At 48.6% G+C, this 12419-nt stretch overlaps 1 protein-coding gene across 6 annotated transcripts in view; it reads right to left on the reverse strand.

The window, feature by feature from the left end:
* The window catches only part of cadm1a (cell adhesion molecule 1a), a 296308-nt gene that overhangs the window by 74647 nt on the left and 209242 nt on the right, over nucleotides 1–12419 (reverse strand). For 4 of the 6 annotated variants that reach the window (XM_070983857.1, XM_070983856.1, XM_070983854.1 and 1 more), the window contains exon 2: nucleotides 9773–9790. The exons of the other annotated variants lie outside the window; for them this stretch is intronic. In XM_070983857.1, coding sequence (XP_070839958.1) covers nucleotides 9773–9790 — 18 coding nt within the window. The remainder of the gene's footprint in view (nucleotides 1–9772; nucleotides 9791–12419) is intronic. 6 annotated transcript variants of the gene reach the window in all.

Consider the following 12419-nt stretch of genomic DNA (forward strand, 5'->3'; position numbering starts at 1 on the left):
TGACTTGGCCTCATCAAACCAGGCTTCGCTGTCAGGATGCCAAACGTCCTCCACTCATCTCCTACAGGGCAGTTACATAAAGCAGGTGCATCACTTTACATATCATTTCCTACAAATTAACATGTAAAGCAGGTGTGCCTCACTCCTCTGCCTCCTCTTCGCACAGAGGAGACAGAGGGGAGGCATTGTGGCGGATTCAAATAAAGAAATGGAGAAGTAAACAGAGGAGCGGCGAGGGAGGCGGGAGGGGAAGGAGGGAACGCGGCTGCTGGTTGGCGCCGCTAATGATGAGGAAAATGGAGGGTCATGTGGGAGCCATGGCTGGATGGAGAGAGAGGGAGCTGGTGTAGTATAAAGAGTCAAGATCGCTCGAGTGGTGGGTGGATGCTTTGTGTGTGTGTGTGTGTGTGTGTGTGTGTGTGTGTGTGTGTGTGTGTGTGTGTGTGTGTGTGTGTGTGCTGCCACCGTGTTTTCTGCCTACCTGCTCAAGTCGTGTGTGCTGACGTGTGTTTGGTGGCGCTACAAGCCTTTACCTGTGTGAGTCGAGCCAGGTGATCCATGAGTGGGGCTGTGTGTGTGTGTGTGTGTGTGTGTGTGTGTGTGTGTGTTTGTGTGTGGACACGTGTTAGTCATGCTGTGGGGACATAAATCTGTCCACACAGTCGCTTTGTGGGGACAAAGCACCGGAGGACTTGGGTTAAGGTTAATAATACGGATAAACGTAACAGTAAGGGTTAAGGTTAAGGTTAAGGTTAAGGTTAAGGTTAAGGTTAAGGTAAGGGTTAGTGTGAGCCTTCAGGAAATGAATGTAAGTCTATGTAATGTCCTCTGAAGTGGTGGGAAACCGACTGTGTGTGTGTACTTGCATAGCCATCTCTGTGAGGACCAATTTGAGTTGAAGACCTTGGGAGTGAGGACATTTTTGGAAAGTGAGGACATTTTGTCTTCACTTTAGGACAGGCCTTCTAAGACGGGTTTGATGGTTAAGACTAGAATTAGGTTTAGGGTTTTTGGCGTCCAGTCGTGACAGTCAAAGTTAGAGACATTATGACATCACTTGGCGGCAGCTGTGGTTTGGGATCAGTCATCTTTGAGGGAGGAAAGACGGAGTGATGGGGGGGACAAAGGCTGAGAGCCTTTTCCAGGGTGTGGGGGGGGTGGGTTGCACTGCAGCATCCTTCTGTCCTCTATCGCATCAACACTCATTAGCGTCTCCTTTAAGCGTTACGTGTCTCCGTCTCTGAACGTCCTGTGAGAAGGGGACGTCTTCAAAGCGTCTTTATATCGTGGCTTTGGCCATTTTTTCCATCCTTTATCAGAACAGTTGTTCTCTTCTTGCAGAAGTTGAGAAAATCTGGGAAAAATGACGTCTCCACAACATCTGAGGCTTTAATCTTTCAACAGATGTGTTTTTCTGGTTCTGGATCTCAGCAGCAACAGGACATCTGAATGCTTTTGATCCGCTGAACCAGTGTCATCGATGGGAGCTTCGCAGGAGGAAACGAGGCTGCATTGTTCCCGTGTCGGGAACAGCTGCTTCACCTGGAGAGCTTCATCCGGGGAATTTCACCGCCGTCACTTAGCTGAACTGCCAGTTATGTTTCTGACAGGTTAAAACACCTGAAATGACACCTGCCTTCATTAAGAATGGGGCTTCTTCTGTGGTATCGTAACATGACGAGCTGCAGCCGGAAATCATGGAGCAGAGTAAACTTTGTCTCGGAGTACAGTCCGACTCAGGACACATGACATTTACAACTAAGAACTAAGGTGCTTGTATTCATTGCAAACTGCTCTGCAGCATTAAAGTTCAGCAGCTGGAACAAACGACAGCTTTCAGTGCTCTCATTGGCACTTTGGAGTCTTCTTCCTGATGTCAGAGGTTCGTATTGAGTCTGTGATTTTTGTTTCACGGCCGTCTCCTCATAAAGGATCTGCACGGCCTCATATTGTCTCATCGCTGTCACCTTCAGCGCTGGTTCGTTCATGCTGAGTCTGCTTTTCAGCTGCAGTCTGCAGACATCTACAGAGTCCTCTCAAGGAAAATGTTCATATGTTCAAGCCTCTATAGCTTTTGTGATGATGGCTGCTGTCAGTTTGTCCCAGAGCGTTTCCAAAGGACAGTCAGCACGGGCTCCTTTAACCATGAAGCCCATGGTCTTCATCATTAGGTCCCCTGACCTTAGCAAAGCTGTCATTGTGACCCAAACCTTTGTGCCTAAACCCAGCCGAAGCTTAACCGTGCGGACGTCATGAACAGACGCGTTTCTCCACCTGAGGTTTGAAAACTGACCGCAGATCAGAAAACGATGAACTGTATGTCGCTGTTTGATCAGGACGACTCGCTGAACTCTGCGTGCAGAGAAAAACCACAGTATTAAGACTGTGAACGACAAAGAACCGTTTTTTTGACTTGGTGAATCTGAAGTATAAAATCAGTCTTTTCCATTATTAAACTCATTGTATTGCCTGTGGAGGTACAGTAGAAGCTTTTCAAGTGACAAGTTAAAGCAGGTAACGCTGTCACGTCTGCCACAAAGGCTGCCATCTGCTCTCCCCGTCTACATCTGAGATATGTGTAATTATATATATAACAAATACAAGTCTGACTGGAATACACTCATGGAGGTAGGCAGGAGAGAATCACCTCCAAAATAAGAGCAGGTGGGAAACAGCTTGCAGGGCTGCTGCGTATCTTGACTCAAGCATTTTAAATGTGCAGCAAGTCGTGTGGATATTATGTTGAGTCAGGCAGCTGCAGAACAGCGTGATAATGCAGGAAGAGGATTTCCCAGCAGCACCTCCGGACACACGCTGGGCGAAGCGGGTTTGCTCTTCAGGGACCACGGCGAGAGACAAACAACTAATGACGAAGGTGTCTTTCCACCAAAGAGCTCGAAGGTGCAGCAATGCAATCTATATGCCAATAAACGCCAGCGCGGCTACTCCAAAGTTTAATGGAATACATAAATAAATCATACAGTCAGTTAAATAATTCAGACGGTCGGAAAAAAGAAAAGCAATATTTCTTCTGTCCTCTCTGGGTTGGTTAAAGTAGATTATCAGTGGAATGTATTCATTGTATTTTCAGGAAGTGTTGTGCTGAGTAACGCTCCCTCCTCACAGAACTGTTTCCTGTGACGCCGTTCACCGCCCGGGCAGCGCGAGGGGTCGGCTGGGTGACGGTCAGAGGGGAAGCACAGATCGATGGGAACCAGACTTCAACACAACACCGACAGAAGGTCCAGAAGATCCACTGCAGCAAAGATATTCAGTCCAAAAGGTGAAAATAATCCACAGAAAAAGCTTTTCTCCTGTTAAATTAGCAGGAGACGTGTATCATCGGCACGGAGGAGGAGCTCTCTGGCTAACCTGAGGAAGGCTTTCTGGGTGAAGCAGCTGCAAAACAAAAGGACGAGCATGGTTTACATGCAGGACAGAAACACTGTTTGGTGCTTTTTGTCAGCAGATCAGCTTTGAATGTGAAGGGGGGATGATACAGGAGCACAGTGACCCTGTGAGAGCTTCAGGCGACAGATGCTGTCTGTAAACTAGCAAACGTTCAGCCCGTCCAGCCTGTCGTTGGAAAAGCACTCAGAGCGTGGCTGCACCACGGCTCTGATCACTGCTGCTCACCGCACGGCTCAGTGCACGTACCCCAGCCATACAGAAAAACAGCATTAGCGGCATGTGTTGCTTCTTGGACCCTGGAGGCCTTCAGTTCTGGCAGCTACATTTAAAAACAGTGCGAGCAATGGGCCACGGCCAAATAATCCCGCTTCATGGCGTTTGCAAAGCAGCACATGGCGGCAGCCTTTGAGAAGGAAGCGCTGTAACAAAGAGAAATGTACGTCCATCAGACACCAAGCAGCTGCTGGACACACTTCAGGACAGATTGGCCAAAAAATGAGCAAAGAAAACGGCATTTAGCAGGCTCAGGAGACGGGTAACGATGGAGGGGGAGTGCTGCTGGTCTGAAAGATGCATCCTTAAAAACATTTATTCAGACGCTGAAGTGTAAACTGGCTGTTTGCACTGAAAGCAGTGATCAGCTTTTAGAAGTTCCTCTGCAGCCTCAGCTGTCCACAGAGTCTTTAAAGTTAACCAAGAGAGCTGCAGTGTTCACGTGAAGAAGAGGCTGTGGGTCAGGGGTCCTTCCTCAGTATTAAACCAGGCCAGAGGTCAAACTCTACCAGCGCTGATTACTGCATTCATCACTACGAGGTGACACCAAAACAAAGAGAGCAAAACAGGCTAAAACGCCCCACAGAGCTCCGGGGGTCCGCCTTCACGCCGCACCGTCAGGATTTCATTCAGTGTTACTTTAAACACGTCGCTTCAGCAGCTGAGGACAGAGCTGAGGCCGGGCTCAGTGTAAATGCTGGACTCGCTGTGATGAAGTCTGCTGGGTTTTCTGGTTTGTTCCCTGCTCCTGGCAGGCAGCTGTGGGAACCAGTCAATACTCCATCACCACCAGTTCTGCTCCTTTTCTCTGCGTGTGCATTTACTTAAACTCGTGTTTCCCTCGAGGGTTTCTCTGCTCTATAGATCCAACTTCTTCTGTCGTGACGCAAACAGCTCATGAGACGCTTTGCTGAGAGCCTCCACAGCCGCGGCCACGACGCCGCGCTCTGTGAGGAAGCTCCCAAACACCTCCTCCTCCTCCTCTTCCTTCACGTGTCCCCTGCTTCAACATAGTGACGAAGGTGGGAGACGAGAAAAGCAGCTGTGGAAGTGTTTTTATCTTTTCCTGAAGCTGCAGGTGGATTATCAGTGATACACAGTGCCGATACTGTCAGAGCGTATTTAAAAACCTGTTTCTGTGTGAAGCTTAAATATAAGAGAATAATCGGCTCAAAGACAGTATATTTAATGTCTGACCTCATCGCCGTCATTGATTTCTGAGAATACTTCATGCTCATTCTGAATTTGATGCCTGTAAATAAAGTTTTCTGAACTTCTCTGGATCATGTTCTGTCCCATTGACCTCCATTAAAACACATCTCGTCCGTCATCGCAGTCCCCGTTTGAGGACTTCTGCTCAACACTCGAGAGTCCAGCTGTTCTAGGAAATGACTTTGCCCCTTTTCATGGATCAAACTCTTCGTCTGGCACCAGTTTTTGAAGATTTACATCTGGACAGAATCAACGGGCTCCAGGATAAGAATCACAGGGGACGATGGGAGGGTCAGAGACGATGGACACTCTGTTGGTTTTGGTCTTTTTGTGGGGTTTGTTGACAGTAAGAAGAATATAAAACAACGCTGGCCTTATCTTTTAAACACTTATCACCAAATATTAAAAATAACATGAAAATAATGCTCTTGTCCTCTGGCGTCCTCATGGCGTCCTCTAACTCTGTCTCTGTGGCTGATTCTGAGCAGATGGAGCTGCCCACATGAAAGCTCAGCGTGTCCCCTCACTGAAGACACGAGCCGGGAGTCCGGCCTCTCTGCTCCCTGTCAGGAGGTTCAGTCGTAATGTCGCCTCATCCTCTCCATCTTTATTAACTGTCTTCACTCTCGTCCTCCCGTCCTGATAAAGACGCCGTGTGGGATCTGTAGACGGACGTTTGAATCATCTGGCTGAATTAGAAACTGGCAAAGTCGACCTTGACCAGTTTTATGTGCAGGAATTATCATTTATTTATCTATTTCTCCAGTTATTAGCTGAATAAATCGGAGTCAACAGGAGTCACAGCGAGGTCTGTTTAATGAACGAGCTGCATCCTCAGCTCGCCGGGCGGCTCCGAGCAGCTCAGGTATTGACGGATGTAGATTGCAATGCATTGGGCTGGGGACTATTGACATTGCACCGGCGGAGACGCGTCCTGTGGCTGGGAAATTTTCTTGGCGCAGTGAGAGATGACCTTGCTGAATACATATTCTGAGGAAACGCTGATAGAGCTTCAGTAGCCTGGGAAATTGAACCTGTGTTATAAAAGAAAAGCACACGGGATGACAAGCAAACACCGCATCCGTGTGATTGATTCAGTCATTAATCTGGGCTGTGTGTGCGTGTGTGTGCGTGCGTGCACGTGGGCGTGCGTGTGTTTAAAGAGCCTCTCTCTGTGCACATATGGATAACACTGCCTGTGTTTAACTGCCTCGTCCCTCATGCCGCCTCCGTCCTCTCGTGTCTTCCGTTGTATTGATTGGCGTACAGAACAAACACGAGTCACCGGGACAGACGTCTCGTCTGTCAGCAGAAGCTCAACACGACAGGAAGTGTTGTCTTCTTCTCTGGTCCATGTTTAGCACTTGGCTACTATAACCTGCTGATCCCACATTATCCTCCCTGCTACTGCTAGCGATCGTGCTAATAATGCTAATCACTGGTTCCTCCTCTGGCCTGATGGCTGTACTTTAATCACTTTAATCAGCTGATCAGTCGTGCTTTCATCCACTGTGTGCGTCTGATGGCTCTACAGCTCCTCTCTGATCAGTTTGTGTGTGAAATGTTGCATCACACAGGTGACATGAACACCTGAAGCTGCAGAGGCTGTTTGTGGACCCTGTCGCTCTGACTGTGAACAGAACGTCGCACTGACGAGTACAAACTGACGGCTGTTTGAAGGAAAATCTGAACGAATGACACAAAAGCTTTGAGCCTGTTTGACCCTTGTGAACAGTTTCTGTCTATGAGCACTTCATCTGTCCATTACTGGCAGTGCAGCCTTGTCATTGGTTGAAAACTGGGAACTTCTTTTGGAAGAAAAACCTCCAGCAGGATGAAGTGCGTTCATTAATTACTGTAAATGCATTTATTCCTCACTGACATGTGATACAGGTGTGGCTCTAACACCTGAGAGGCTGCAGAGACACGACGCTCTTCTTGCTTCCAGTTTCACTTTCAGTCATCTCGGTCTTGTTTTTCTGACTTTTTATCTCTGCATTATTAGAAAGATGCTGAGCTGCTCTTATTTCAAAGTGAGAATAGCTGAAGATTAATGAATTTATGCAATTCTCAGGTTGATTCCTGATTACTTAAAGAAACTTTGATCAACTTCTTTAACTGCCTCATAATTAACTTTAAGCGTTTAATTAACTGACTGCAGACTCACAGCTGTAAACAGGAGCGTGCGTGACGACTGCAGAGGGCATCAATCACCAATCCGACCTTTGAAGAAGTCTGAAAATACATTTCAAACACATTGTATTTAAAACCTTTGAAGGCTCGCGCTGCCAATATTGCGACATGACTTCTTCTAACCCCCTGAAGTGCTGCAATCATTGGCAAACAGTTCAAAAAAGGTAAGGCAGCCATGTTTGGCAGCTTCCATGCTCATTTGGCATATCTGCTATTTCAGTCCAACGCAATGCAATGCAACAGAAACACAGATCTGAGATGAACCTGAAGAGACGGCTTATTAGAGCGTCCCAATTTGAGAAAGTCAAAGATTTCTTTCGTCTCGACAGTTTTAGAGGAGGCGACGCCGACGAGAAGAATCGATATTCCCTAAGTCTTCCGCTGCCGAGGATGAAAAGCGTGCAGCGATTTGGTTTGTGGGGTTGGCGTCGGATGAGCTGATGATGGCCGTTGGCAGAGCGCGCCGGCGCGAGCTTCTGCTCTGCTTCGCTGGCAGTCGGCCGCAGCCGGCGCCGCTCAGTGGCAGCGGCATAGGTTTGTGACCGAGGACGGGCCTGTGAAGGACTGGGCTCCGTCCAATCAGCCCCGAGGGAGCATCTCTTACTGTTCAATTCTAATTCATGTACATATAAATAACTGGCGCTGGCACTGCTAATTGGATTAAAAGGCTTGGTGGAGGAGAGACGGGGGAGAGGGGGAGCGAGGCAGCAGGACTTGATTTACAGCATACAATTATTTCCTGTGCGGGTTTGTGCCGGAGCTCGTTGTGAGCAGGAAAACCAGGCTTGTTTTCATTCTTTTGATCCGGATCGTTGAAGAATTAGCGAGCTGTCTCCGTTTAGTCTGTCTGTGAGGCTGCTGCTGGTCACACGAAGGTAACGCCTCCTGTTTACCTGTTGCCTGATGAATTTAGCTCGATGCACATTTCCACAGAGTCGCTGAGCTCCCCGTTCAGCAGAAATAGGTCATGTTCTCACTCACTGCTTAATTTCAGCAGCTCCCGCTTTGTGGTTTGTTTGGATGGTTTTAATGATGCTCAGCACTTCCTGCGCAGTCCTGGCAGGCTTTTAATGTGAAACATCGCAGTGAGTTTGGGCTTTAATTGACAGTAGCCTGACAGTGATCAAAGAGCAGCAGCCACAAACCGTATTCCTGTTAAGTACGAGTTTCCTTTATTCATTGTGTGCATTGAACCCGTCAGAGGTGCTGCCAGCAGCGGGCGGCCTGGGGACCGGCGCCACCTGGAGGCCGGGTCCGGGGTCAAGGCGCCAACGGGAGAATTAACCCAACAATCACGTCTGTGATCCACGCAAACATGGAGAGAGGATGTTTTTTAGTTTGACTTGAACTTTTCCACATTTCTGTAACGACGCTGTGAGCCACAAACACACGGAGCAGAACGTCCACACAAGCCTGGCTGTGATTGGTTGAGCCAGATCTCTGCACTTCCTGTTTCTCTACCTGAATCGCTCATAGATGCCATTTTGGTTTTTTGCTCCTTTTTGTTTCTGTATTTGTGACAAATTGGCTTTGGGGTGCTATTGTCTGCTGTGCTGTCATCTCATTTCCTGATCTTTGTCTTTTCTCGTCTCATCGTTTGAAATTGAGGTTTTTTTGATTGGTGTCTTTTCTGTGGGGACCGCAGGACGACGAGGGACAGCTCTGTGGAAGCTGACGGGGGTCCAAATAAAGAATAAAGAATAAAGTTCAGCTCATATCTGGATTTGAAAAGCAACGCTCACCTCAAGAACAAAAGCAGGGAAATATTCAGCGCTTCAGATAAATAACTTCATTTTTAAATAAATATCTGTTTGGTCACTATTTATGGACGAATGAGACGCCGCGATGGTGACTGAGCTGATGGAAGTACTGCAGTATTTCTACATGTGCAGTATGATGAGCTGACTGTTACTCTGGTAGAAATACTGTTTAAAGTTACTGCAAACTCAGCATTTCCTGCTGCTGCTGCTTCACATTAAAAGTGTGAGTTGATGTTTATTATGAAGCAGTAGTTTGTAGCAGTACAGTGATTTCTGCAGCAGCAGCCACAGTGAGCTGATGAAGAGCTGCACGCCTCCAACATCACGGCCAGGTTTGACCGAGTCCGACGTCTCCATTAATATGACAATAGTTAGTTTTTGCTCTGTTTAAGCTCATTTGATGTTTTCATCTTTAACAGCTTCATAAAATGACCACAGCTTTGAAAAGCAATGAGGGACGTTTCCTGTGGTTGATTCATGTTTATATCAGCAGCAACAAGTCTGCTGCAGAGACCACGCTCTAAGCTGTGTGTGTGTGTGTGTGTGTGCGTGCGTGCGTGCGTGCGTGTGTGTGTGCAAACAGAGGAATCACAAGCTGGAAACTCCATTATTGTAACTTCCAAAGGTTTTCATTCAGCATCTTGTGCTGAGCTGCAGAGCACTCTGGGGTGCTCCAGCTATCACCGCTGACGGCCGATCAGCCAGCAGCAATGACAGCAGCACGAGGAAGAAGCTGACCGTGGAGAAGACGAGACAGACACAGATAGAAATCTACATGTGACAGAGTGGCAGAAGCTGAAATGGAGAAAGATGGCGGATCGGCGGTGAGAGGGAGCGCGGCTCGGAGCGAGACAGAAGCTGGAAGCTGCAGCGTGGAGAGAGGATGTGATGAGGAGAAGAAGAGGAGGCGTGGGAGGGCTTACCTGGGTACTGTGCAGCTCCTGTGTCGGAGGAGGAGGACAGGCGGGGAGGGGGGGAAGGGAGGGAGAGAAACAGAAAGGGAGGTTAGCATTCAAAGCCCCATTTAAAGCTAAAGCCCCGTCTGCCAGCAGAGGTGCATGCTTGAAAAGTACAGGAGGAGCAAGGATAAGAAAGCAAAAACAGTTTTTCATGCTGTTCACTCGTTCACAAAGAGGTTCAGTCACAGAGCAGGGCCGATTCAGGAGCAGTCGTCAGCTTTTACTGTAGCTGCAAGGCTAATTCATACACAGGCTTTGATCAGCATCATTTTACGAGGTCAACTTTCTTTATGCTAAGCTAAGCTAACAGGCTGCCGGCTGTAGCTTCACATCTCGCAGACAGACATGAGAGTGGCATCAATATTTCAACTAGTGCTGCCAATAATTCCCCAAAATGTCAAAGTACGAACTGCTCGTACTGGAAATGCTGCTGAAACATCAGAGTTTGTGGTGATATTAATGTTTTTTCTATAGCGTGCAAACGTCTGCAAAATGATGTCCAGGGTTTCCTCAACAAGGTTTTCAAGAGCAAACGTTTGTGAAGCAGCAACCATACGAGCCAGCAGGAGACGCCTGATGTGCATCATTAAAACCATAAAGACCACACAGAAACAAACACTTTTAAAGGTTAACTGGGACATCAGGACAGAGACAGAGGAGGGGACGAGCGGCGCTGGCCCTCAGCATCCAGCCTGGCGTGGGTTTAGACCCCCACCGCTGAAGAGCACCTCAGCCAAGCGAGCATCAGGATTCCAGCTACGAGGCGGCTTTGATTAGAAAACCTATTTCCTCTTCAACTTCAGCCAAATTTCAATCATGGTGATATTCTAATTACAATTATCCAGAGCAAGACAGAGAGACAGAGACTGAGTGGGTGTGTGTGAGTGAGGAAGAGGAGGAGTGAGGAGAGGGAGGCGCTCTTTGCATGTAAGCAGGGAGGAAGGAAGAGGAAGAGGAAGAGGCAGCGCGACGATGGAGTGAAACGATTTCAGCCCTCTGACGTCCTGTTACAGAGTCTGTCTGAACCGTCTGGACGTGTGTCTCTGCAGGCTTCAGCGCAGGCCGAAGGTACGTCCTCCGACCACGTCGCACTGACTCAAAATCCTCAAAATGTTCCGTGTTTAATCTCCACGACAAATTCAATTCATGCAAGTTGAACATAATCTTTGGAAATGTGCGGCAGAAGGCGGAGCTCTGCGCTCTGACAGCCTTCAAGCTCACCTGAGAAACTTTCACCGCGGCTCGAAAGTGGAGCGCTCGCCGGAGAGTAAACTGTCGAGTCATGACGCCGCCCGGCGCAGCGTCGGCCATCCTGCTTTAGCATTCAGCCGCGGCACACGGGAAGCAGAGTAACAAAGTGCCTCAGAGAGCCGCAGCCAGCCCAGACCACCCCGGAGTTCAGGTTCACGCAGTGCGATGGGGTGAGGGCTTCGCTTTGGGGAGATGATTACACAGCAGCAGGCGAGGCGCGGAGCCGCTCTCCTCATGTTAAGTAAATGGAGAGCGGGCGAAGAATAACTGCACGCCCGCTCTGCCCCTTCTGGATCTTGTGGGAGCCCCCGCTATCCCACCGCGACCTACAACCTCCAGAGGTGAGGTTAAACGACAAGGACTGCAGACATGCATTAAACATGAGTCATCTGGACTGAGAGCGAGACGGCGGACCACTCCAGAGATGATAGGGACATTAAGCAGGTTTCACCAGGGCCTGAGCTGCATTAATGAAGCCTCTACCTCCCAGTGCCTCTCCCACAGCTGACTCACAGCCAGAGAGCTAAGCAGTTCAACATAAACACAGCCAGTGTTTGAATCTCTGCCTCGGCGTCTGCGCTCGCTCTGCAGCCTGAAGACACGTCCCGGCATCTTTGTCCTGGTCAACACCAGCGTGAGACGTCCAGACGAACACAAAAATACCAGAGATGAGACACAAAACAGTCATTTTCAGCTACGCAAAGAGAAGATGATAGAAGAGCGGGAATAAAACTGCATTTCACACGCTGCAAATTAAAGGATAATTCCATTTTTACAACTTATTTTTCTGTCTTTGGCCGTCATCAGACTGTAATAACACTAACAGTGAACTAAACACAGCTGATAGAGGAAATGCGGCCGTCAGACCAGGAAACAAAGACGCTGTGACAAAGCTTCAGGTCGGACGACGTGTTTGGATGGAAAAACAAAGTGATTATCCACAGCAGACAGAGACCAGCACACTGCTCCACTGTCATCCTGCACATTGGTGCAAACTGGTCTTGATCCATGCCCGGTGGAAACTGCTAAAATATGACCAGTTACAGATGATGCTCCTGCAGCATCCTCCCAGAAACCCAACAAATGCAGCCATGACGTAAAGACCCCCCCAGCTGCTCGTCTGCAGGTCGTCATGACGTCGCTGCACGATTGACCACGGAGACACACGAGACAGAAACGTCCATCGAGCGAACGGGCGGTCAAACGGACATTTTGAGCTCAGCGGCAGACGGAGAATCAGAGATCAGTGAGAGGAATCGTCCTAACGAATCATCGGGGGCCTCGAGCGTCACATGACAGGACGGTGGTTGTTATCGGAGCGCACGCAGCGCATGCTTTATTCAATCAGACGCTGCTCGGA

This window comes from Chaetodon trifascialis, chromosome 16 (genome assembly GCF_039877785.1).
Source record: "Chaetodon trifascialis isolate fChaTrf1 chromosome 16, fChaTrf1.hap1, whole genome shotgun sequence".
NCBI classification, from domain to species: Eukaryota; Metazoa; Chordata; class Actinopteri; order Chaetodontiformes; family Chaetodontidae; genus Chaetodon; species Chaetodon trifascialis.